This window comes from Pseudochaenichthys georgianus, chromosome 5 (assembly GCF_902827115.2).
Source record: "Pseudochaenichthys georgianus chromosome 5, fPseGeo1.2, whole genome shotgun sequence".
Lineage (NCBI taxonomy): Eukaryota > Metazoa > Chordata > Actinopteri > Perciformes > Channichthyidae > Pseudochaenichthys > Pseudochaenichthys georgianus.
In genome coordinates this window covers 16,783,855-16,805,247 of record NC_047507.1, presented here as the reverse complement: position 1 = coordinate 16,805,247, position 21,393 = coordinate 16,783,855, and the positions used below count along the sequence as shown (strand labels likewise).

Sequence of the window (21,393 nt, the reverse complement as noted above, 5' to 3'; positions counted from 1 at the left end):
TGGTTTCCACCTATTGCTGCTGTATAATGTCAGTGTTGTTGCTATCCGTGGCAATATGTAAACAAAATAGAACTTAAAGGGCTCAAATGTGAAAACGAAAAATATATATCTGGTTGTTATGATCAAGACAGATGCTAGTCTAAAGATTTAACTCAGTGTTATATATATATTTATATATATTTAGGGTTAAACATTGCATGCTGAATAATAACACACATTTGTATCAAGAAGGTCTAATATCACAGTATAAACAACATTTATTTGAAATTTCCTTTCATATTCTCAGACAAACATTGCTGATACAAAACTTGTAATCTGTATGTTGTAAATGGCAGAAATAAATGTTTGACATATGAAAGAACCAGACAGATTAGCTATACAACAACAAGCTAATCTGTCAGTGTTTAGCCTGATTGTTTTTTGATTAGGGATTTGAGTCATGTTTTCTTACACATGTTATCTATAGTTTGTCTTTATAAGACATGTCTGTGGGAGAGACATATATTTGACCATTATTGTATCATCAAAAACATATTTATAAAGCACAAGTGTTGTACACAAGCAGCAGAGGAAGTCCACCACTGTGCTCATTCCTCTGGGCCTATGGGTGTTAGAGGGTCTGGGGACTATGGGGAGGAAGGGGTCCGCCTCTAGCTGTTCTGTAGGGTGCCTCCTGTCCCCTTAATGAGGCGCTTGTGTCCCCTTTTTCCTGCCGGGCCGCAGGGCTTAGCGAAGGCCTGTTTGTGAGCATGCTGCTTGGGATGGACCTCGTCATACAGGAAGTCCTCAGTCAGTTCGTCTCCGTCATCGATCTCCAACTGCACAAGAGGCAGAACAATGGAAACAAGCATGCAGGTGAATGAGTACTCAGTGTTTAGTATGAACATCAATTACATTTAAAGGTAGTGAATACAACCAGGACTGAAACCAGGATTTAAGAAATGCTGAGGTCATGGTTCTAATCCCCTAATGCAACCATCCCCTCCTTATTCTTTTTATTATTTATATATCAACTATTCAGTTCAACTGTAAATTATGTCTTCAAATCTGAGTGTCTTTCAAAGCCTTTCACAGGGACAACAACTCTGGAGGAGAAACACTGAATATCTTTTTTTCATTTCGTTTTTTAATGAAAATATTTCAGAGAACATGACCAGACTGTTATAATGGATACTACAACCATGTATTAAACTGTCTTAAATGATCGTTGTATCCCTTTGTTACCTTTTTAGCAACTTCCAAATGGTAATCTTTCTCCACGTCCTCCAGTAGTCGACTCTTGCAGCTTGAATACAACATCCGCTCCTTAATGCTACAGCTGTATCCTGGCATGGAGTATATGAACACTGCATGCAGGAAAAAAAAGACAAAATATTTTTGAATATGTTATGTTGATGTGGATCAGGGAACAAACACTCAAAAGAGGTACCTAAGATCTGGATGGTTTAAAATGAATTTATTTTATCGGTTTTATTCTTGTAAATACAGACTATTTCACCTCCCAAGGCCTACACAAATTCATCAAGGTAAATAAATAGAGCAGGAAAAATCAATATTCAGTTGAAATGCTCACAGCAGCTATTTTCTGTCATCCAATTTACAAGTAACTGTTGCTTTATTTTAAGGCGTCAACTAGGCAAAACAGTTGGGAACCACTGATGCGGATGAAGGCATGTACTCTTGCACTCTCTCTCAACATCTCTGAGCATCTGCAGTCCAGGTGTACAGATGTGAACCTAATCGTGCCTGCGTGTACATATTGAAACAGATGTGAATAGCAGAGGATTTTCAGGAAATCAGTGACATACCAACAGATTCCAGGTAGTCTCCTTCGTGAGAGTGCTTATAAAGGAAGAAGTGATATCTGGGAGTGTCTTTGGGAACTCTGTGGGGCAATTCACGAGTTTCTGTCGAGTTGGAGTGGACCAGCTCGATTGTCTCCTTCTGTACATCCAACCTCTGGAACACATAAATAATGCACAGTGTACAGGATGTGTTTCTTAGAATACAACCACAGAAGCACGGGGGAATTAATTGCTCCTGATGATAACTTTTTTTTTAAACTGGAAAAATGCCACTGGCTTTTTTACGAGGTAGCTCATTTTCATACTCTTGAACTAATCCCCTACGGCTCACCAGTTGAATGTAGTTGATGCGTTTTTGGGAAAGTTGCTGCAGGGCTCTTTTGGCAGTCTCCTGCAGAGGGAAAACTAGACCCTGAAGTGTCTGGTGCTTACTCTCCACGCTGATCTCTGTCTTCACCTGCAGGGGGCAGCAAACACACACATGCACACACACAAAATAGTTGACTATCTCTTCAAGCGTCTTAATTAAGCAAATATTTCATTGGATAACATAGCCTCACATTTCCTTTATGACTTACCTTATAGTATATATCGTATATAAAATGACCACTTATCACAAACAATGGATATGTTCTCTTTGTCTTTCCCCATCCAGCTCAAATTTGAATTTATAACACTGTATCAACATACCTGTTTAACCCGGCACTGAAAAGAATAAAATCACATCAAAGTGTTATACTTCAAAGAAAGGCGGATGTATTACGAACACGAGGCATGTGAAACAATGCCAACACTGCAGAGAGTATGGCGACCTCTCACCTCTGTGATTTTAATCCTCTGCAGCTCTTGTTCAGCAAGTGTGAGCGGGGCAGGACCTGAGCAGGAGGACACATGGCGCTGGTATCCCAGCAAACAAATGTCCTCCTAGTGTTGAAAACACAACAAGAAACAAACAAGAGTCAAACACCACACGTCATTACACTTTAAAAAACAATCAGTCACAGTAGATCAGGAAGAATTTCAAATACTTCTGACCTCGGTTGTGCCAAACATCTCGTACTTCACATGGCCACCTCCAAACTCCTTCTTTACTGTGGCACGGGTGGCAGCATACAACATCTTCTGTTTCACCTGCAGCCAAAGGAGGAGAAAAGATATGCACTGTTTGTATACTGTGTGTTGCTGGTGAGTGTTCCTTTCAAATGGTTTGCACTAAGGGAAAACAAAAAAATTGCTCAATTCATTGCTAAAGATTACTCAGGGGTGGATGAAGTATCCAGATAGCATAAGGTAGGATAGGTGTAAACATACTCTGTCACAAGTAAAAGTCCAGCATATCAAAATCTTACTTAGTGAAAGAACTAAAGTATCAATAGAGCATCAATATAACAAAAGTATAAGTATTTCTTTTGCAGCATGGGCTAATTTGAAATAATATAAGTAATTATGGGTAATAAGTAATATAATTAGGGATGCATTATTTTGTGTGCATCAGTTTTTATTTTCAACTGTTAAATATAGAGCTAACTCAGCACTGCTCAGCAGGTGGGTATCTACAGTAATACACCATAGTTGGTTGGATGATTTATATTTTGTATTAATGATCTAAATCTGCAAACAAACGAATAACTTGGTCTAAAATAATGTTAGGGAATACAAGTGAACATTTTACTCCTGAATTTAGTTTAGCATGAAATATTGAAGTAAACTACTTCAAAGTACATTCACTTTTCACTTTTCAAGGTCACTGTGACCTTTTTACCTGTGCTGGACTATGGTGATTTGTTATATATGAATGCACCTGCCCATTACCTGAGCAAGTGAGATGCTGCGTATCACAGTGCACTGAGATTTTTGACAAATTGTAAAGCACTTACGCATCACTGTACCCTGTATACCAAGGCGGTTTTGCCATCACTTACTGTATGGAGGCTCAGTCACTGGTACTTTTTCATTTACAAAGCCATGTTGGATAAACTACCATCTTATATCTGCTCCCTGATCTCTCGGCGAATTGAAACTACTTATTGCCTGAGATCGCATGCTGTGGTTTTATTAAATGTGCCAAGTGCTAGGACTGTCTTAGGGAAGAAAGCTTTTAGATGTGCAGCTCCACTAACATGGAACAGTCTGCAAAAAGAATGGAAAATTACCAAGCTAGTACCACTACATGTTTTCAAAGCTCGGTTGGATGCTACAAAATCAGATGCTGTTGGTACCTGTACATGTGGTTAGATATGTAAATTGTAATCCCTGTACATTTTGCTGTATGATGTCCTTTTATTGTTCGGTTGTTTATGTTTGTATGTCTTCTTGTGGAACCTACTGCGGCAGGTCTCCCTTGAAAAAGAGATCATTGATCTCAATGGGATTTTACCTGGATAAATAAAGGTTTTTAATTGAATTAAGGGTCCCCTATTATAGTGTTTTTCATCAATATATTATAGGTCTCAGATATACAAAACATGTCTCTGAAGTGTTTGGCTAGAAATACCAAACAGATCATGCATTGTAGCATCCCATAATCCCCTCTGTTTCAGCCCTGTTTCAAAAGTGCTGATTCTCTGTCTGTTACTTTAGATGAAAATAAGGAGCCACTCCCCACGCCACCAATGTGATAACACAATGGTGCTCTAGGAGGAGATTCAGGTGATAAGGTGTGTGTGGGGGGGGGGTTACCTTGGTTGGTGATTGGCTAATGGTTACACAAGCCAAAGAATCGTTATGGCATCATAAAGTGGCCAAAATCTGATCAGCTCATTTTCAGACAGGTCTTTATATAAATGGATCAGGACAAAAAGAGAGAGAATCTTTTTTCTTGAAACTTTCATAATCTCTTTACACAGAGGGGACACATGTTTATGTATAAAATACATGACAAAGTTGATTTTGCATAATATGTCCCCTTTAATAGAGCCAATGTACTTTAGCTTCATTCAAACACTTGTAAACCCCTTGGAAATCAAACGTTGTTTATTTGGTAAAGTCACCAAGCAAAAAAAGACTTGCTTTAAAGAGGCACCCCTCTGATTTAACCTGAAACCCTGATGATTTCATCAAAGATATCTTAGATAGAGTATTTGAAAGCCTTTGGTACAATGACAAGTCGCTGATCTGCTGTAATTAAATCAACCGTCTCAGCACAGCTTGACTGAGGTGCTGTTCTATAGAACTATTTCCTTAAAGTGTGTATATCTGAGGCTTTCTTTATCAACAGCAATGTATGCATGGATCTTTAGTATTTAGTGCAGAATTAAAAATATGCTCAACGACATACTGGAGACTGATCAGGAGACCACGATATGAAGATCCACTCGTAGCCCTGTGCATTCTGGGAGTCGAGGCGGTACAGGATGTAGCAGGGCTCCTGGTCGTAAAGGAGAGAAAGCAGGAAGTGGTCATAGTCCTGCTCCCAGCTCTTTTCCGGCTCTCTGCAGGCCCCCAGCACCAGCTGCTCTGAAAATCAGACCACAACGCATCACATACCTCACCCCCCCATATGGAGCACATTGACACAGACAGTACAGCCACAGACGATAATCATTTACATGTAGGAGGATAATTAAATATGTAGTCATTTAATATATAATTTCAGACAGAATGTCATTGTTATTTGTCATTGTTTGTTGAACATGCACATTCATACTAACTTGGTCAAATACAATTAAAAATCTTTAATTAAGTCATTTACTTTTGATAATAAACATAATCTCAACAAACCATATACTTTTTTAGTGAAGTATTCATATTTTAGAGTAACCAACTTAAACATAATGTGATGGTATTCAAATACAATAACAAACTCTCAAAACTGTCTACGTAGCCCTTGTCAATCTTTATCCTTTTATTTAGGTCAAACAGAACTGCAACCAAAAATGATTTTGATTCATGATTAAATTGCAGATTATGTTTCTTATAAATAGATGAATGGCTTATTCTATAAATTGTCAAAATGCTCACTTTTCAAAGTCAAAGGTGATACTTTCAAATATCATTTTTATGTCGGACCAAAATTCCAGTTTACAGTGTTCAGTATACTGTGCCATAACACTGACAAAAGCATATCTTCACATTAGAGGAGCTGGAACCTGAAACAAGTTTGGCATTTTTGGTTGATTATGAAAATATTTTCGGACTGACTGTTTCAGCCCCCTGTTCCATCAGAAACAAACACGTATCATTTGTCACTACCTCAAGTCTAAACTGATAACATCTGAAAACCTGCTGAGAGTCCACATTGTTATTTCATGTGGTGACCCTCACCCTGTGGTGGAATAAGGTCACTGATCAATGTCTGACTGCTTTGTCAGGATGAGTTTTTAACATGACCTAATCAAAACTCTAGGCTTGGAAATCACGAATCATACACCTAAATGCTGTCCTTGTGGGGTGCGGGGGGATTTCCTGACTGTCTCTTGGGGCTCATTTCTATTCTGAGCCACAACACATTCCTGCTCAGCCATACGCTCAATCTTTATTGGTCCATGTCAGTATTTAACTGAATGTAAACACATGACTTTTCTAACTTCAAGTTTAAAACAAGGTTATACAGTCATAAGCTATCAGAGGACTTTTTGTCCGAGTCGCGTACCAAAGCCAGCTGTGATGAAATCAACCAGATGGACCTTGTTTCTCTTTTAAAAGTGGAACGAACATGAGTGTCAGCTGGCAGCAGCAAGCAACCAAGTCACGTCACGTGTCGCTCAAAATAGTCGAGTGACGCCTGGAAAGATCCCAGTGCTTCAGTAAGAAAGTGAAGCAGGCCTGTCACTCTTTTTGCCACGAGACGGGCTGTCTCTTTCGCAGAAAACTCATATCTGTTGACATCAATACTTCAAAATATGAGGACACATATTTTATATGGGAGGCACAGTCCACAAAGATAGCAACAGAATGTGTCTGCCATGAATCAGATTAAAGTGTCACATACCAAAACAAGATATAAACATCTCATGAACATATCAGTCCTCATCCATAAGCTGCCATGAGACCTATTGCCTCAATGATAATTTCTCACTGCTCAGCTGACACTCTGAATGTCTGTTTTCACACGCCTCCACTATTCTCCTACCAGTTAGATACGGTCTGTAACTCCGGTTAAGCAACTTTGTTTTTGTTTCGTGACCTCTTTATATGAAGCCATACATACATTGGATACCTTCATGCCATCTTTACATAAACAAAATATAACAGTTATAAAATGATTCTTAGGCCTCTCATGATTTGCATGATAATAAATATTGTTGACCGATAGGTTACATTAGTCAATACAGAAATATGTTTTTTTCTTTTTGGGAACCAGAGGTCTATAGTTTAAGAAAAGTTTGCAGCTCATGAAAAAGGGAAAACTTGACTTTGCATTTTGAGCCACTCGAGGTCACTACAGACATGTTTTAATTTATAGTATAAAGTTGTTGGTGGGACCCCTGAAGGGTCCCAAGAAAATCTGAGGGGTCACCAAATTATCAAAGGGATAACAGAGTAAAACCAATGTATGTATTACTCTTACATAAAACTATGTTTACATTTTCATGCTGTCTTTGCTTTTCTCAAAACACTTAATTCTTTCAACTCTATAAATAAAATTTGATTGAAATGTCCACACAGAGGCAAAAATGTGTGATAAGTTGACACGAGCAGATATTTCTAGAAATTGCAAGTCAAATGGTTAATGATATTAATTAACAATGAATTTAACTGTCCTTCTTTTAGTTTTTTGTATTGTTGTTTCTTAAATCGTTGTGACATGTTTTTAGATTCTGGGATTGTGTGATTTGTTGTGTCTTCTTTGTCTGGTAACATCTTGGGACCATGATGAGTGTTAATGTAACATTTTATCCTTTGACCACCTTAGTTTCTTCGTCTGATAATAACTAAAAGCAATAAATCATGGACAATCACTACTTGCATAAAGAACTTGTTTTTCCAGATGACAGTGATTTGTTGAGTGTCAATTGGTAATTTGAAAGCTCTGGAAAGTTGCCCAGCACATTGTGTCACATGTTTTTTTTCACAGTTTCAAAGTAATCCACTTACAAGAAATCAAAAAAATCTTTCCAAAACAAAAAAACCCATGAATGACCTATCTGCTATCTCACTCTTCACACTGAGGGCCAACTCATCTCCATGTCGCCTGCTGCTCTGAGACTCACTCACCGTCTTGGATGCACACCTTGAGGAGGCGGAGTGCTCCACCTCTCGCTTTGGTCAGAAACTCCCTCAGCTCTGGCGTCACCACTAGTGCGAGGAACATCTCGGGTCAGCGGTGTCTTCCTCCCACCAAGCACTAGAGTACGGGTGTTGAAAGACGCGTGAGGACTGGAGCTCCACAGCACCAGGCCCAAATATTCAGTCCAGTCAAGAAACACTGAACTCCAAAAAGGGAAGCCTGTTAAAAAAAGTGATTTACTTCAGATGATCAGACTAAATTCCGTTCTGAAAAAGAGGTTCGCCGAGTGTGTCTGCTCTTGTTGAGAGTGTGTTGGTGTGAGAAGGGGCATCGCTCAAGTAAGTAGGACGGTATCATGTGCACAGACCTGGAACCTGATCACCTCTCTCCCAAATTTAGCTCCCAATGACTGAGTGTCCAGCCCCGGGTCCTAGTCTGTGACACTCACACCCATCCCCCACTCAGCAGGACCTGTAGGCAGGCCAGCCTTAACCTGCCATCAGGCCCTGGGGCTGATGGTTTTGTAGGCCCCCTATTTAAACAACAAATGAAAGTCATGTATAGCCTCGGCAGGCTCTGTGATCGCACTTCTCCACTCTGCTCTACGCGCGCCTGGTCCTCTCCTCCAGATGAGTGACGTATCGGGCCTCCCTCATGTATTTGTCCGGTTGCCGTTGGCTCCCCTCCACGTAGCAAGTCCTCGTCGTCCTCTCCATCTCCTCCAACAGATAATGTCCCTCCTGTCTGCTTTTCTTTTCCCGCTACTCCATCGCTATCAGAACCAGACGGCCTACTTGGCTCAGAGGCCCCGCGGCCGGCACCGCTACTGCTCGGTCCAGAACTCATCCGTCCTTCCTCCTCATCCTGGCCTACAGGTTTAAACTAACCTGTAAGCTTCGGCATTTTTTGTAATAGCTGCTTGTCTCAAAACTCCTTTTCCCTCAACAATTTCATTTGCCGAGCGCCACTCTCAAACTTTTTCTTCTCAAACATTTTCTCCTAAACAACCTTCATCTGTCACTCAATCACTCGCAATTTGAATAAGTCACATGTGAAACATATTCTCATTCTGATTGGCTGTTAAGTGGTGCCCACTGACTGTTTCGGAGTCATCGTGTTTGAGAAAAATCTCTGGAATCCATCGATCTGATTGATTAGCGGAGCAAATTATCAAAATACTACAGAGGGAAGATATTTTCGTTTGGATTACTGGTCTGGGGGAAGCTCGCGAGTGTGTGTGTTTGTGTATTTTTGCGTTTGTGTGTATTGTGTTTGTTTCCCAGGGAAAACACTCACGAGAAACACAGGCTGTTGTTATGCCTGCTGTGACGTCAAGTTACTCCGTTCTCCGCTTGTAATTATGCCGTTACAAGCTTCAACGTTGTATTTATCATCTGAATTTGCCGAAACAAGTTTAATATTCTGAAAGCCAAGACTTTGTTTATTTGAAACCAGATGAAAACAAACTGTAACGGACCCTGCCGTGTTATCTATGATTACTATACGCCTTACATTCATAATGTCAGCCGGAGGGAGGGGGAGTGAGTGGCGAGTGAGAGCTGTCATCTTCCCTTTACAAGCTTCAAAAATGTATTTATCGTGTGATTTTGGAAATAAAAGTTTCATATTCTGAAAGCCAAGACTTTGTTTATTTAAATGTTTTTTAAAAACATCCGAAATAAAATTAAAAAAAAAGTTAATTAATTATTTTTTTTAAACTTTTGTATTGGCTCATGATAGGCCCCTGATCTCCGTAGGCCCCTGGGCTTCAGCCCAGGTCAGCCCGTGCATTAAGGCGGCCCTGCCTGTAGGAAGTCACTTTGACCTGCAGACCTAATTACCTCCGTGCCAAGAAGTATTATCACGAGCAAGTGTTTGGTAAGATAGTAGCATACTTGTTGGGGAAATATTTTCCAAGACCCATAACTTTGACCCAGTTTATCAGTTCTGTCCTGACTGAACACACGCACCTGTAACCTTGGCTGCTGTGCTCAGTGTTTTGTCTCCCTGTTCCTGCCTGTTGGCGTCAGCTGATAGAGGTGTTATGATTCTATCTTGTTAAGCACAATGTTGATGATTCTCTCTGAACTAGCTAAATACATGGGTCTGGGGTAGAGTTCTTCGGAATTGACGTGGCAACTCTACCGTGAAGTCAGAACCTCTGGCTCTTGTTTTGTGAATTCTCCGGCCGAAGCTCCTAAATAAACCATCAGTGTTTGACATCAAAGCTCCAGCTTTCCGTGTCTCCTTCCTGAGTCGGTGACTCCTCCTGCATTGCTACACAGAAGTTTCCCCCACAGTACGTGTTATGTCGGAGACTTTCTGTGGTTTATGATTTAGAAATCACAATGATTTGGGATGAGAAGGAAAACATCTAAAAGAGGAGCTGCTTGGTTTTATTTCAAGAGGAGCATACTGTTTTGGAAAGTTTACCCAACATATTTACCTTTGTCAATCTCAGTTTACTATACGCATAGCAAACTTGATAGTCAACAGATTGTGTAAGATGTTTTTCCGGTGTAAATCATGTGAACATGGTGACAGTTTTTTACAATCTCTGATCCACAAATCTAAAACTAACTTCCTAGTAACTCCTAGGAAAATAAGGCGATACACATTAACTGTGAACTCAAGCTGAAAAAAAAGTAATCTCACAACTGGAACTCATAAGACTTATCAAACAAACAGATTTAATGCTTGAATAAATATTTTACGAAAGAAAAAACATCATTTGTACTTTTCAAAAGTGTTGTAAGATTGTAATTTAAATAGCATTGACATTTATAGTAATTCACTATTTCCTGTTCATGTGTCAACCATTTTTGTTTTTTAATCTGACTATCTAAACCAATACCAAAGTGAATCAGGACAAAAATACAAAACATATTTAATTACATTTTCTTTTCTTTGAGTCAGTGGCTCAATAAGATCAATTACTTCTGGTAACACTGGACTCTCTCTGACCTGTGTAACACACACACCACAACAACAACACAGCAATGAAAAAGACAAACTCAAAATCTTACAAAGAAACAGTTTAATGTTAAATATAAAATATAAAAAAAGAATAGACAATTGATCTATTTCTGTGAACTTATTTACAAATTGTATTGAACAGACAGCACTTCCTGTGAAATGTACACCGTGCTGGCTGTGCTGCTCTGTCTGTCTGTCTCTGGCCTCCAACAGAAGCCCTCACTTTGCCTTCATCAGTCATCGATGGTCGGGAGCCAGAACGCCTGAAAGAAGAAAACGTTTTAAAAATGTATCGTCACATCGGAACCGCTTTGTGTTTGCTGGTGATTTTATGTGGCGAATCAAAAAATACAAGGTTTCTCAGTTTTCCAAAAAAGTATTTAGCTCTCTCCATTTTCCTGAGACAAAGATTGAAAGTCATGACGCTCTCAAAGTCACAGTTCTATCACGCGTGTACAGATTTAGTTTGGAGGTCAAGTTTTATTAGTCATATGTAGGTTCAGAGGGCAGCGGTAATAAAAGCACCAGTTGCAGGTGGGAGTACTAATCGTAAAAAGATGAAATCATTTTAAATGACACAAGGATAAAATGACACTATTCAAATTGAAAGACAATGATAGATAAAGTGACAATTAGTTACAAAATAAAAAGGTGAAACAAACATTATATAGTACTGAATACATTTGTTTTATGTACACAAAAGTAATTGTGAGCTTTAAGGATGTTACAAAACATAAGTACATTTTATATTAATGTTACTAAGAACAAGATGATTAAGTCCATGAGATGCTCAGTGGAGTGACACCATTTTATATTGACTACATTCTCCATGTATTGCATCTACAAAGGTTCTGGAATCTTCAACAGTTACACTCTTTCCTCCACACCCCCCCACTCACCATGTTGGAGCAGGCACTTGCAAACGTCATGAACTTTGGGTTGAACTGCAGGCAGGTGATGGGTCCCGTGTGCTTCCCGTCTAATAAAGCCACCTTCATGCCGCTCTCTGCATTCCACACGTGGATCTTTCCGTCCTCAGAGCCTACAAATATATATGAACAAAAGAAAAATATATTTTATGAAAACGTGACCACAGCCCACAGTATTTCTTTGGGGTACTTTCCTCTCCCGAGGCTTTTTATGATTGTTATAATGCTATTTGACCTTGTCCAGAGGAAATGGGAAACTTACCAATCATTACAAACTGAGAATCCGGCGTGAACGATGCCTCCAGCGCTACACATTTATTGTTGTTGTAGCCCTGTGGGTGAACGAACATTCATCTATTAGAAATGATTATGTGCACACCAGAACAGCAAACAACTGGTAGGAAGTTTAATGATCCTCATCATTTCTTAAAAACATAAACGGTCAGTAATGTATGTGATTGACCATGTGAGGGTTTTCCAGATGCTTTGAATTTAAAACAGACACACTGCGCACGTGTGTGATTGAGATGTGGATTCTGTTTACATTTTTTTTTTACTTTTAAGTGTCAAGTGTTTTCAGACATTATGTGTATCAATGAGATGTGTCTTACCCCAAACGAATGTATAATAGCACCCTTAAAAGCATCTAAGACACGAAGAGCTCCACCATTTGTAGAAAGAAGAATGAGTTTCCCGTCATTGCTAAATTTGAGTCCCGTCCACTCGCACGTTCGGTCATACTGAAGCTTGAAGGTTGCAAAAGGACCCTGTGGACAAGAGATATCATAAATATGTTTAGCTCCTTTAAAAATAAAGCTAAATATCAAGTATTACACTGTATTACATTATGGTAAGTCTCTGTCATACAAACACTTCTTACCTTGTCAAACGACCGCAGATCATAAAGTTTAACCATCTCTGAATTTATTCCGGCAGCAAAAATAAGACCCTCTGGATCAAACGAGCACACTGGCTTCCCCTGGAGGTGCATCAGGCCCTGAAATTAAAAGATCAAAAGAGCAGGTCAATATCAACTTTTTCCAGCCTAAACAATTTAATATTACATATTAGTTGAACAGGGTGGATGCTACAATAAAAAGATTCTCACCTGGCAGTTAGGTGACCGCAAATCCCACAGTCTGATTGTTTTATCTAACGAACCAGAAATAAATGTGTCGTCCACAGGAGACATGGAGAGCGAGGTCACTCTGGTTACACACAAGAAAAGAGAAACACGTGAGAAAAGAGGAAATTCAAACTCCTAACATCAAATCAACACATGTTTGTAAATCTAGTCCTCACCTTTTGTTATGCCCAGGAAAGTAGCGGATGTATTTGTTGTCATGAAGGGACAGGTACCGGATTGTATCTTAACAAATATTAACACAAGTTAAAAATGACAATGCAAACATCCAACTTGACCAACAGCAGCAAGAATTAGGCCGTGATCCAAACAGGAAGTGGGTTACAGGCTCTGAGGATGATGAGTAGACTCAACCGTGGGCAAGGCAGTCAGTTGTACAGTTAGCTCCTGTATGGGGCAGAATCACAGACCCTCAAACTGTACAAACAACTACCTCAGACCAAAGTGAGTAGGGTGGCACGCGGGTGGTTGTTTGCAATAACCGCAGAGCGATGATAGGTCAAAAAGTCAAATGTATTCGAATAGGAAAGACATGATCATTTCTAAAATGTTTTATGCAACACAATACTCGCATTTCAGGATGGTTAGCTTTTCAAAAACAACATTTTCGGTGTAGTCAACAAAACTGTTTCCCCAGTAGTTATGAACACACATTTCACATTATAACTAGAGTACAATAATTCATTTAGTATTTGCAAAACAGAAACGTTTGGCATTCTTCAATTAGAGCAACAATATCACATGACATCACAACATAACAGATACTCATGCTACAAAAACTACAAACAAGTCCTTGAGGCTTGAGCATCAACATACCATCGATTTTGTTGGAACTGTAGACCACAGTGTTTGCAGCATGTGTGTATCTGATCAAATCCACTCCATATTTTTTGCTGTAGAGGGTCCTCTTGGGTCTGCCATAAATCAGATGAGTAAAAAAGAAAGCATTAGATCATTGACTGGTATTCAATTAATCCAGCACATCAAAGTTCCAGCCCAAATTCAAAGACAGTCGTTTTTTTTGGACTGCTGATCAACATTCTTGACCCCATTTAATGATTATTGTAAATACTAATAGATAAGTAAAGCTGCACATTTGGGTGTCGATTTATTTTTCTGGTCATCAACTCATTGATTCAGAAATATTAAGCTCATTACTTAATATAACTGATAATCCGTGTAAGTAAATAATATGTTAGAAGCAGCCCATATCAACCAATAGGGATTGCAATAAACTCAAACGGGTCAAGATTGCTACTCTTTGCAACGTAACAGCAGGTAATTTAAAAATAATTCGTAGCCTTTTCCAACAGTACGATGGCTTGATATCATATACATATTAACTAAATAATAACCCTAATAATCAGAATCAATTTAGGATTTGAAACTGCATGCAAATACAGACATTTAACATGTTGTCTTCATAACATCGCTGCGGAGCATTATCGTACCAGGCCCGCTAGCTAGCTTAGCATGTACCTCACGTCAAAAACAATAGAGCAAAAATAAAGAGAAACGGCTCTTACTTTCCCTCTTGGCAGTCGTACAAGACTAGGGAATCGTCGTCGCTGCTAGAAATAATCGTTTCTCCGTTTGAACTGAAGTCGAAACAATTAATTTTGTCTGAGTTTTCTCGGAACACCTTAGCCACCCTGAAGCTCCGCAGCACATTGTCCGTCAGCTTCATGATGGCCTCTACTGCTGAGAGGAAGCAGGCCCTCGTTCTACTGTAAATCGGTTTACGATTGTCAGTTATTAGAATTCGGATATATATATATATATGTGAACTGCAATGGCGCTAACAGTTATTTTTACAAGTATAATAGTTCAAAAACAACTACAAAAGCCCGCCTGTAATACTGGTGATCCTCGGAATAGGAGGGAGGGAAAAGACGCACCGCCTTCATTCCACACGTCGGGGACGCGCATCACCTGACGCGCGCATTGTCCGGAAACTACGCTAGATATCGCGATAGTTGCATTATGAAGACCTACAAAATAATCCATGTTCCGTAAATTCCTCCATAAAGTAGCCATGAAAGAACCCGAATAAAGTGACAATAACTTGCTCACACAGCCAATTAAGAATACAATTATATCTTACAGTTTATTCCTCTCTTTGCCTGTCTGGTGAATGGACGTATAAGGTCTTTGTTGTGTCAACAGTCTGGTCCATCACTTTCTGCCACTTTTGTCTGCCTGCTCTCAGACAGAGTTTATTGTCTGTTCTCGTTTCTATCAACTTCTAGGTTTTGCCCTTGGTAGCGAAATGGACACAGGAGAAGTGAGGACGAAAACATCACCGGGGGATTTGTTCTCACAAACAAGACATTGTGAGGTAGGAATCCATTTTACCTTATCCGTTAGCAGCGTAGTGTATTTGGTCATAATGTCAAAAGTGCGAAGATTTGCACAGGTGCATAGATATATTAGAGGTTCCTAAAAAACAACAACAGTGTAAAATGTCGACAGCGATCATGGTAACGTACAAACTCGTGCTCGGGAACTCCTCAGGTTCAGTTCTCTTTCACCAATTGTATTTTATTTATTGTACTCTTGTCTCATACAATGACATACGTAGTTTGTTGAATTAGTAGTGCATTCATTAAATACTAAAGAGCATCTTGTGGTTAATCGGTTAGTTACACAGTCTATGGTTCAATCAGTGCGAGTCACTGTGTGTGTGTGTGTGTGTGTGTGTGTGTGTGTTTTTCTTAAGGGATAAATAATTTGTCATGGCCTATAATAAACTACACAAACACATGTATTTAATATGCTTATTTTTGACTTTACCAATTGTGTCTGTAGGGTCGGTGATATTGATACAATCAGTTATAATGTACGTTATGTCAAAAAACAATTCCTGGCAAACTTAGAGACAACAAGACTTGTCACCAGCATGAACATGAATTCAGTGCAAACTAGTTATACTGTAGGTTTTGTAATCTTTGAACTAGTATGAATGGCTCCAAAGTCTACTCAGTGAGATACTACTCTTTCTCGTTCGCCTGGTCCTGGGGGACAGAAATAAACAACTACAGGGACTGATGCACAACTGGGTGGTCAGGGGTCTGATGGGTCCTGTGGTCTATTAAGTCAATCATTACCCACAGGGTAAACAACTCCAGTAAGTCTCTGGTCATATTTCCGTACACTGCCTGACTGCTGAGCTGGAGTCTACAATACAGGCTTCAACAGAAATCCACAGGCTTTATATCCCATTTACAACCTTTGCAGGTAGGCCGTCTCATGAGTCTTTGGAAAGCTTATTCCGGGAAATGTGTTACTGGCTTATGATGATAACAGCTATTATCTATGTAGGGTTTTGTTTGAAGGTTCTGAAAACCTTATTTTCAGCCTTTTAGTAAGCTGACAAGCAACACATAAAGAAATGATACATGTATGTGAGTAGAATAGGTACCACACTTATCATGAATTCTTTAGATTTAACCATGGGTAATATTTAATAGAGCCAGAAGTCAATGGACTCTGCAACATGATATTTCAATTTGTAAGTGACCACTCGCCTTAAATGTATTACTTTACTGTTGAGTTCTGAGCCAATTATTCCAGTTATAACTGCAGAATTAGTAGTGCTATGGGTTAGGGTGTACAATGTTGAAAACTCAGCAGGTTTACAGTAAATAAACAATTGTCCTGTTATTTTCAATATTTACTTGAGTTAAAAGTGGCCACAATTTTTTTTTGTGAAAAACTAAATATCTGACATTTCCCTCTGCACATTGCTAAATTCTATGTGGCGTTTTAAAATAAAATATTTTGTGGGAACCGTCTTTGTAACTGTTACTTTTTTATTTCCATAGGCAATTACTGCTCAGAGCAAGTGAACTCTCCATGGCCCGTATTCTTTCCCTGTTTCGGCATCAGCCTTTTCTGGTTCACGTGGGCAGGCGAAAACCTGCGTTGTGCAAAATGTCAATGGACTCCAGGGCACGCATGGTGTTTGCAGCTGCAGTGGAAGCTGTGCAGCCAGACACAGTGGTCCGACAGAGTATAGAGCGCAAGCAGGACTCGGTCATTATCAATGGTCACACATTTACACTCAAACAGAACCTGCATTTGGTGGGCTTCGGAAAAGCTGTACTGGGTATGGCTGCAGAGGCAGAGAGGATTTTGGGGGATCATTTAGTCAAAGGAGTAGTAAGCGTGCCACATGGGATTCAGCAGACATTGCAGCAGAACGGAAAAGAGTAAGCAAAAACCATAGGATGTAAATAACAACGATTCTACACAAATAGGAGTAATCAGAATATTAAAATGTATCCCTTCTATCCCAGCCACCTGTTGTTAAAAGAAAACAGTCGCATCAGAGTCATGGAGGGAGCTAAACACAACTTGCCTGATACTGATGCCCAGAAGGCCGCTGAAGTAATCAAGCAATTAGCCAGTGAACTGACGGAGGAAGACCTGCTACTTGTACTGATATCAGGCAAGAATTTGATATTTTAGTTGCTTTTTCTTTACAAAATGATACCTTGTAATGTAAATCACTGATGCAAAGTGTCAAAACTGTGTCTAGGTGGAGGTTCGGCGCTATTACCTGCACCCATCCCACCAATCTCGTTGCAAGAGAAACAGGATGTTACCCGCAAACTTGCAGGTGCTGGTGCCACTATTCAAGAGCTGAACACTGTGCGACGCGCCCTGTCTTTGTTGAAGGGCGGAAGACTTGCGCATTATGCTCACCCTGCCCAGGTAATACACCTTTCTTTAATCCACTTTTTATCATACGGAACTCATTCTCCACTTTACCTTTAAACATCACTTCTCTAATTACTTCTTCACAGGTAGTTTCACTGATTCTGTCAGATGTTATTGGGGACCCTCTGGACATCATTGCCAGCGGCCCCACAGTGCCAAGTGAGGTGTGGCCTGAAGAAGTTTTATCAGTCCTTGAACATTACAAGCTGTTGAACTCGCTTCCAGCCTCAGTAAAGGAGGTCCTTGAGAGACCAAGTCCAAGTAGGAGCCATAAAACAAATGAATCCAGCAGATCGGGGCGTGTTCTCAACACCGTCATTGGATCCAACAGTGTTGCCCTCAAGTCGGCAGGTCGCCGTGCTCTCGAATTAGGTTTCCGCCCTCTTGTGCTGGCACCAGGAGTGTGTGGTGATGTGAGGGCAGTCTCCAAACTCTACGGCCTTCTGGCCCGCTTTGCATGTTCTCGAGAGGAACCTCCTCCAGAGATTGCTGCTGAGCTGCTGAAGCTGGGGCCTGAAGTTGGAGTGGAGAGCTGGGACCTCTGCCGTACTATGCAGGTTCTGGGTGAAGGACGTACAGAAGGATGGGGATCCACGTGTCTGTTAGCCGGAGGTGAGCCCACTGTGAAGCTGACAGGCAAGGGTCGAGGTGGTCGTAACCAGGAGCTGGCTCTGCGAGTGGGACTGGAGCTGAGAGGCATGCAGCTCCCGCCTACTGGCCCCGTCTTCCTGAGCGGTGGAACTGATGGTCAGGATGGACCCACTGATGCAGCGGGGGCCATCACGGACGGGGGGTTGTACGAAGAGGCACAAGCACAGGGGCTGGACGTCAACAACTTCCTCACCAACAATGATTCTTACACGTTTTTTTCACGTCTTTCTGCTGGGCAGCGCTTACTTGTACCTGGCTTAACCTGCACCAATGTGATGGATGTGCACATGCTGCTAATTCCACCAATCCCTATTAACATAGGATAATCTCACAAAATAAGAGGATTTAGTTCTAGGGAATACATCAAATAAATAAAGTAATTTACCAGTCTATCTGGCTTGGCATTGTAGTATCTGTTTCTTCCAAGTCAACTTAGATATTTTACTTGTGAAACTATTAGTTAGTTATTATTAGTATTATCTACCTGAAGGCAAAACTAGTATTGCTGTTTACATTTTAACAGCCACAGAGTGTATACAAAACGTTAAATGAGAGTTGCAATGACGTCAGTATTTTCAAAAACAACACATTTAATATCAACCAAGCATTTACATAAAACTTGCAGTTGTATTTTCTTCTCAGGAACTTCAAGTTATCTCATATGCTGATGATTTTGTAGTTTAGTTCCTTTGACTATGCACATCATTAAACATTTCTGTAAATACACACTGCAGTACATCGTCTTATCTTCACCATTATAACAGTATTATAACGTCAGTTATAATAGCTGATGGTAAGATGGCTCATTCAATGCACTTTGAAAGTATTCAACTCCCCTTTGAATTTCTCATGTTTTATTATTTTACATTAAATCCCAAGTGGATTTAACTAATCTTTTTGCCACTTACTTAACAGAATTTTTTTTCTAAATGGTTGATCACATAGGAAAATATTTTAATCCTCAGGTCCCTTTGGCAGCAATTATGGCTTTGAATCTACTAATTATGGATAGATTTCTTTCAGTTTTGGAAATCTGATGACCAAATTATTATCTAATCTGGACTGAGGTGTGTACTCTGAACTGATCACTAAAGAATTTAAATATTGTTGTTTAAAGCCATTTTGGCTTTGTTTTCAAGCTAAATGCAGCAGTTTTTCCTTCAGGACTTTTCCTGTATTGTGGTTCATTCAGCTGAGCCTCTCCCATCATAAGCCCCTTGGCCTCCTGTACAGAAACATCCATACAACGTGCTGCAATGCTTTGTGGCGGCTGGCACAGCCCAGATCTCATGTATGTTTTTCCTGCTACAGATGTTATTCTAAAACTGGTGAAGTGCAGTACAATGCTGCATTTCTTAACAAAACAGTCAAAAGTATTTAATATCAGAATCAAATTTTGATCCGTTGTATCTGATATGTTGTTTTATTTTGGCACAGGAGTTGGCTGAGTGTTCAATGTTTAATAAATGACATGGAAAAAGTCAAAGAGGGGTAAATACTCTAATCAGGCACTCTGTATCTCACATTAGGTTCACACAATGTTCCTCTCAGGTAATGAGAAACAGTGTTAATTGTTCTTTCCATAAATCTAAACAAGTCCAATTATTTTGCTCTGCGGTAAGTGTGTGCCACCGTGTCCGTGTTCTTAAAGCACCTCAATTCACACACAATCCCATCATTGTAGGACCCATTTGTACTGAAGCCTCTTGAAAAAAAAGTTGACCATTGTCAACAAATCAATTCAAGCAAGGTTCTGCTCAATGACCAATGTTGACAAGCCAAAATAAACAACTCACAGCACTATGTAGTTGATACAGTGGATATCAGTGTGACACTGTTGGTATGCATAGCAGATGTTTCTTCGGGAAGTTGCCAGAATGTGCATGCATCTTGAATGCATTGAAGCAAAGTCTGAGGGTGCATTTAATGTCTCGTTACAGGAGCCCAGCTCTCACTTGGAAAAGGTCCGACACCCATGTCTTGTTAATCGCGATGAGTCTTTAGGGTATCTCCTGCTTTGCCTTCCCTGCAAGAACAACATAATGCTTTTTCTAAATCAAAAAAGTATGATAAAATACCTCAGGCTCTTATACACTTTCCCCCCCACCCCTATTAGTGATCTGTTGGCAATAATGTATTACGTTTAGATTACACTTTATCCTTTCAACATTTTTAACTAGGAAATACATATCCCTTAATTATTAGGTATTCAATAATAATAAAGAGCAAAGATCGTAACTGTTGCACTGATGCTCAGGCCTATATAAACTGAAGCTTTAGAGCAGCAGATAGTGTGAGGAGGATCATCTACCTGTGTGTAGCGACACGGATGCTCGGACACCTACCATCCACTCAGATGAGATGCTGTTTCAGGAGTGCCTCCATTCTGTCCAGTCCCTAAAAATCAACACAAACACACCAGAGATGAAGCCAACGTGGCTAGCGCTAGTTTAGCAACTGATACAGATAAGCTCAAAGAAAACGTACCTTGCCGATAATACATGTCGTTGACTGTATTTCCGTACACTTTCCAGGCAAAGTGAATGGCGATAAGACTTACAATTAGCCAGCTGAGTAGGATTTTGAATATGCAAACTCTCATATCGTTGGCGAGCCAGTCGTCAACAAATTCTGAGAGGAACGACAAGCAGCTGTCAGCGATGCGGGACAGAAACTCAAAGTTCCACGGTTCCTCCATAGTGTCCGGTTATTTAGCTTATGTGAAATCAACAAGGTAAACTCTTTATCTAATGGGTAGTTTAAAAAACATCACCTTGGCTAGGTAACGTTAGCGTTTGACATACTGGTCGCCATCTCTTCCCTGTCCCTACTGTTACGTTGTTTGTGTCAGTGGCGAGGATTGGAGAATCGGATATGACGTAAGTTACGTTCATAGACTGATGTTACGTAGTTTAGCCCTGCTAGTTTACAACAACAAACATCGTTCAAATAGTCTTCTCTAGCCAACTTTTAATAAATATTATACTGGAGCATGTA

General features: G+C 40.0%; 4 protein-coding genes across 5 annotated transcripts; 1 reads left to right on the top strand and 3 right to left on the bottom strand.

Annotated features, from left to right (window-relative positions):
- Positions 1–232: 232 nt before the first annotated feature.
- Positions 233–8,375, bottom strand: twf2 (twinfilin-2). Its single transcript, XM_034082478.1, has 9 exons — positions 7,962–8,375; positions 5,083–5,261; positions 2,841–2,936; positions 2,625–2,729; positions 2,496–2,510; positions 2,137–2,262; positions 1,809–1,959; positions 1,225–1,346; positions 233–818 (listed from the first exon to the last, which is right to left on the bottom strand). Exons 1-9 carry the CDS (start codon positions 8,056–8,058, stop codon positions 651–653), a joined length of 1,059 nt encoding a protein of 352 aa, XP_033938369.1. The 5' UTR covers positions 8,059–8,375; the 3' UTR covers positions 233–650.
- Positions 8,376–10,996: 2,621 nt separating this feature from the next.
- On the bottom strand, positions 10,997–14,951 carry wdr82 (WD repeat domain 82). The gene is made up of 9 exons (XM_034082480.2): positions 14,550–14,951; positions 13,840–13,937; positions 13,182–13,248; positions 12,988–13,087; positions 12,760–12,876; positions 12,491–12,646; positions 12,142–12,211; positions 11,850–11,992; positions 10,997–11,213 (listed from the first exon to the last, which is right to left on the bottom strand). Exons 1-9 carry the CDS (start codon positions 14,708–14,710, stop codon positions 11,184–11,186), a joined length of 942 nt encoding a protein of 313 aa, XP_033938371.1. The 5' UTR covers positions 14,711–14,951; the 3' UTR covers positions 10,997–11,183.
- Positions 14,952–15,040: 89 nt separating this feature from the next.
- glyctk (glycerate kinase) lies at positions 15,041–18,788 on the top strand. 2 transcript variants are annotated; one of them, XM_034082477.2, is made up of 5 exons: positions 15,041–15,361; positions 16,848–17,234; positions 17,322–17,473; positions 17,564–17,739; positions 17,832–18,788. In XM_034082477.2, exons 2-5 carry the CDS (start codon positions 16,879–16,881, stop codon positions 18,720–18,722), a joined length of 1,575 nt encoding a protein of 524 aa, XP_033938368.1. In that variant the 5' UTR covers positions 15,041–15,361; positions 16,848–16,878; the 3' UTR covers positions 18,723–18,788. The 2 variants fall into 2 exon arrangements, with proteins under 2 accessions (XP_033938368.1, XP_033938367.1); XM_034082476.2 differs by lacking the exon at positions 15,041–15,361 and adding an exon at positions 15,772–16,260.
- A 180-nt stretch (positions 18,789–18,968) lies between these two features.
- tcta (T cell leukemia translocation altered) lies at positions 18,969–21,299 on the bottom strand. Its single transcript, XM_034082484.2, has 3 exons — positions 20,884–21,299; positions 20,742–20,793; positions 18,969–20,422 (listed from the first exon to the last, which is right to left on the bottom strand). Exons 1-3 carry the CDS (start codon positions 21,092–21,094, stop codon positions 20,380–20,382), a joined length of 306 nt encoding a protein of 101 aa, XP_033938375.1. The 5' UTR covers positions 21,095–21,299; the 3' UTR covers positions 18,969–20,379.
- Positions 21,300–21,393: the final 94 nt, after the last annotated feature.

Coding starts and splice junctions, on each gene's coding strand:
- twf2 (XM_034082478.1), bottom strand. CDS start 8,058: ATGTTCCTCGCACTAGTGGTGACGCCAGAGCTGAGGGAGTTTCTGACC. Junction 2,730..2,840: donor AGATGTTTGGCACAACCGAG/GTCAGAAGTATT, acceptor TTTCAACACTAG/GAGGACATTTGTTTGCTGGG. Junction 819..1,224: donor ATTTGGAAGTTGCTAAAAAG/GTAACAAAGGGA, acceptor CCTCTTGTGCAG/TTGGAGATCGATGACGGAGA.
- wdr82 (XM_034082480.2), bottom strand. CDS start 14,710: ATGAAGCTGACGGACAATGTGCTGCGGAGCTTCAGGGTGGCTAAGGTG. Junction 12,647..12,759: donor ATCTGCGGTCGTTTGACAAG/GTAAGAAGTGTT, acceptor TCTTGTCCACAG/GGTCCTTTTGCAACCTTCAA. Junction 12,212..12,490: donor CTATTATACATTCGTTTGGG/GTAAGACACATC, acceptor GTTCACCCACAG/GGCTACAACAACAATAAATG.
- glyctk (XM_034082477.2), top strand. CDS start 16,879: ATGGCCCGTATTCTTTCCCTGTTTCGGCATCAGCCTTTTCTGGTTCAC. Junction 17,474..17,563: donor GCTACTTGTACTGATATCAG/GCAAGAATTTGA, acceptor AACTGTGTCTAG/GTGGAGGTTCGGCGCTATTA. Junction 17,740..17,831: donor ATTATGCTCACCCTGCCCAG/GTAATACACCTT, acceptor ACTTCTTCACAG/GTAGTTTCACTGATTCTGTC.
- tcta (XM_034082484.2), bottom strand. CDS start 21,094: ATGGAGGAACCGTGGAACTTTGAGTTTCTGTCCCGCATCGCTGACAGC. Junction 20,794..20,883: donor CGACATGTATTATCGGCAAG/GTACGTTTTCTT, acceptor GTTGATTTTTAG/GGACTGGACAGAATGGAGGC. Junction 20,423..20,741: donor GCATCTCATCTGAGTGGATG/GTAGGTGTCCGA, acceptor TTGTTCTTGCAG/GGAAGGCAAAGCAGGAGATA.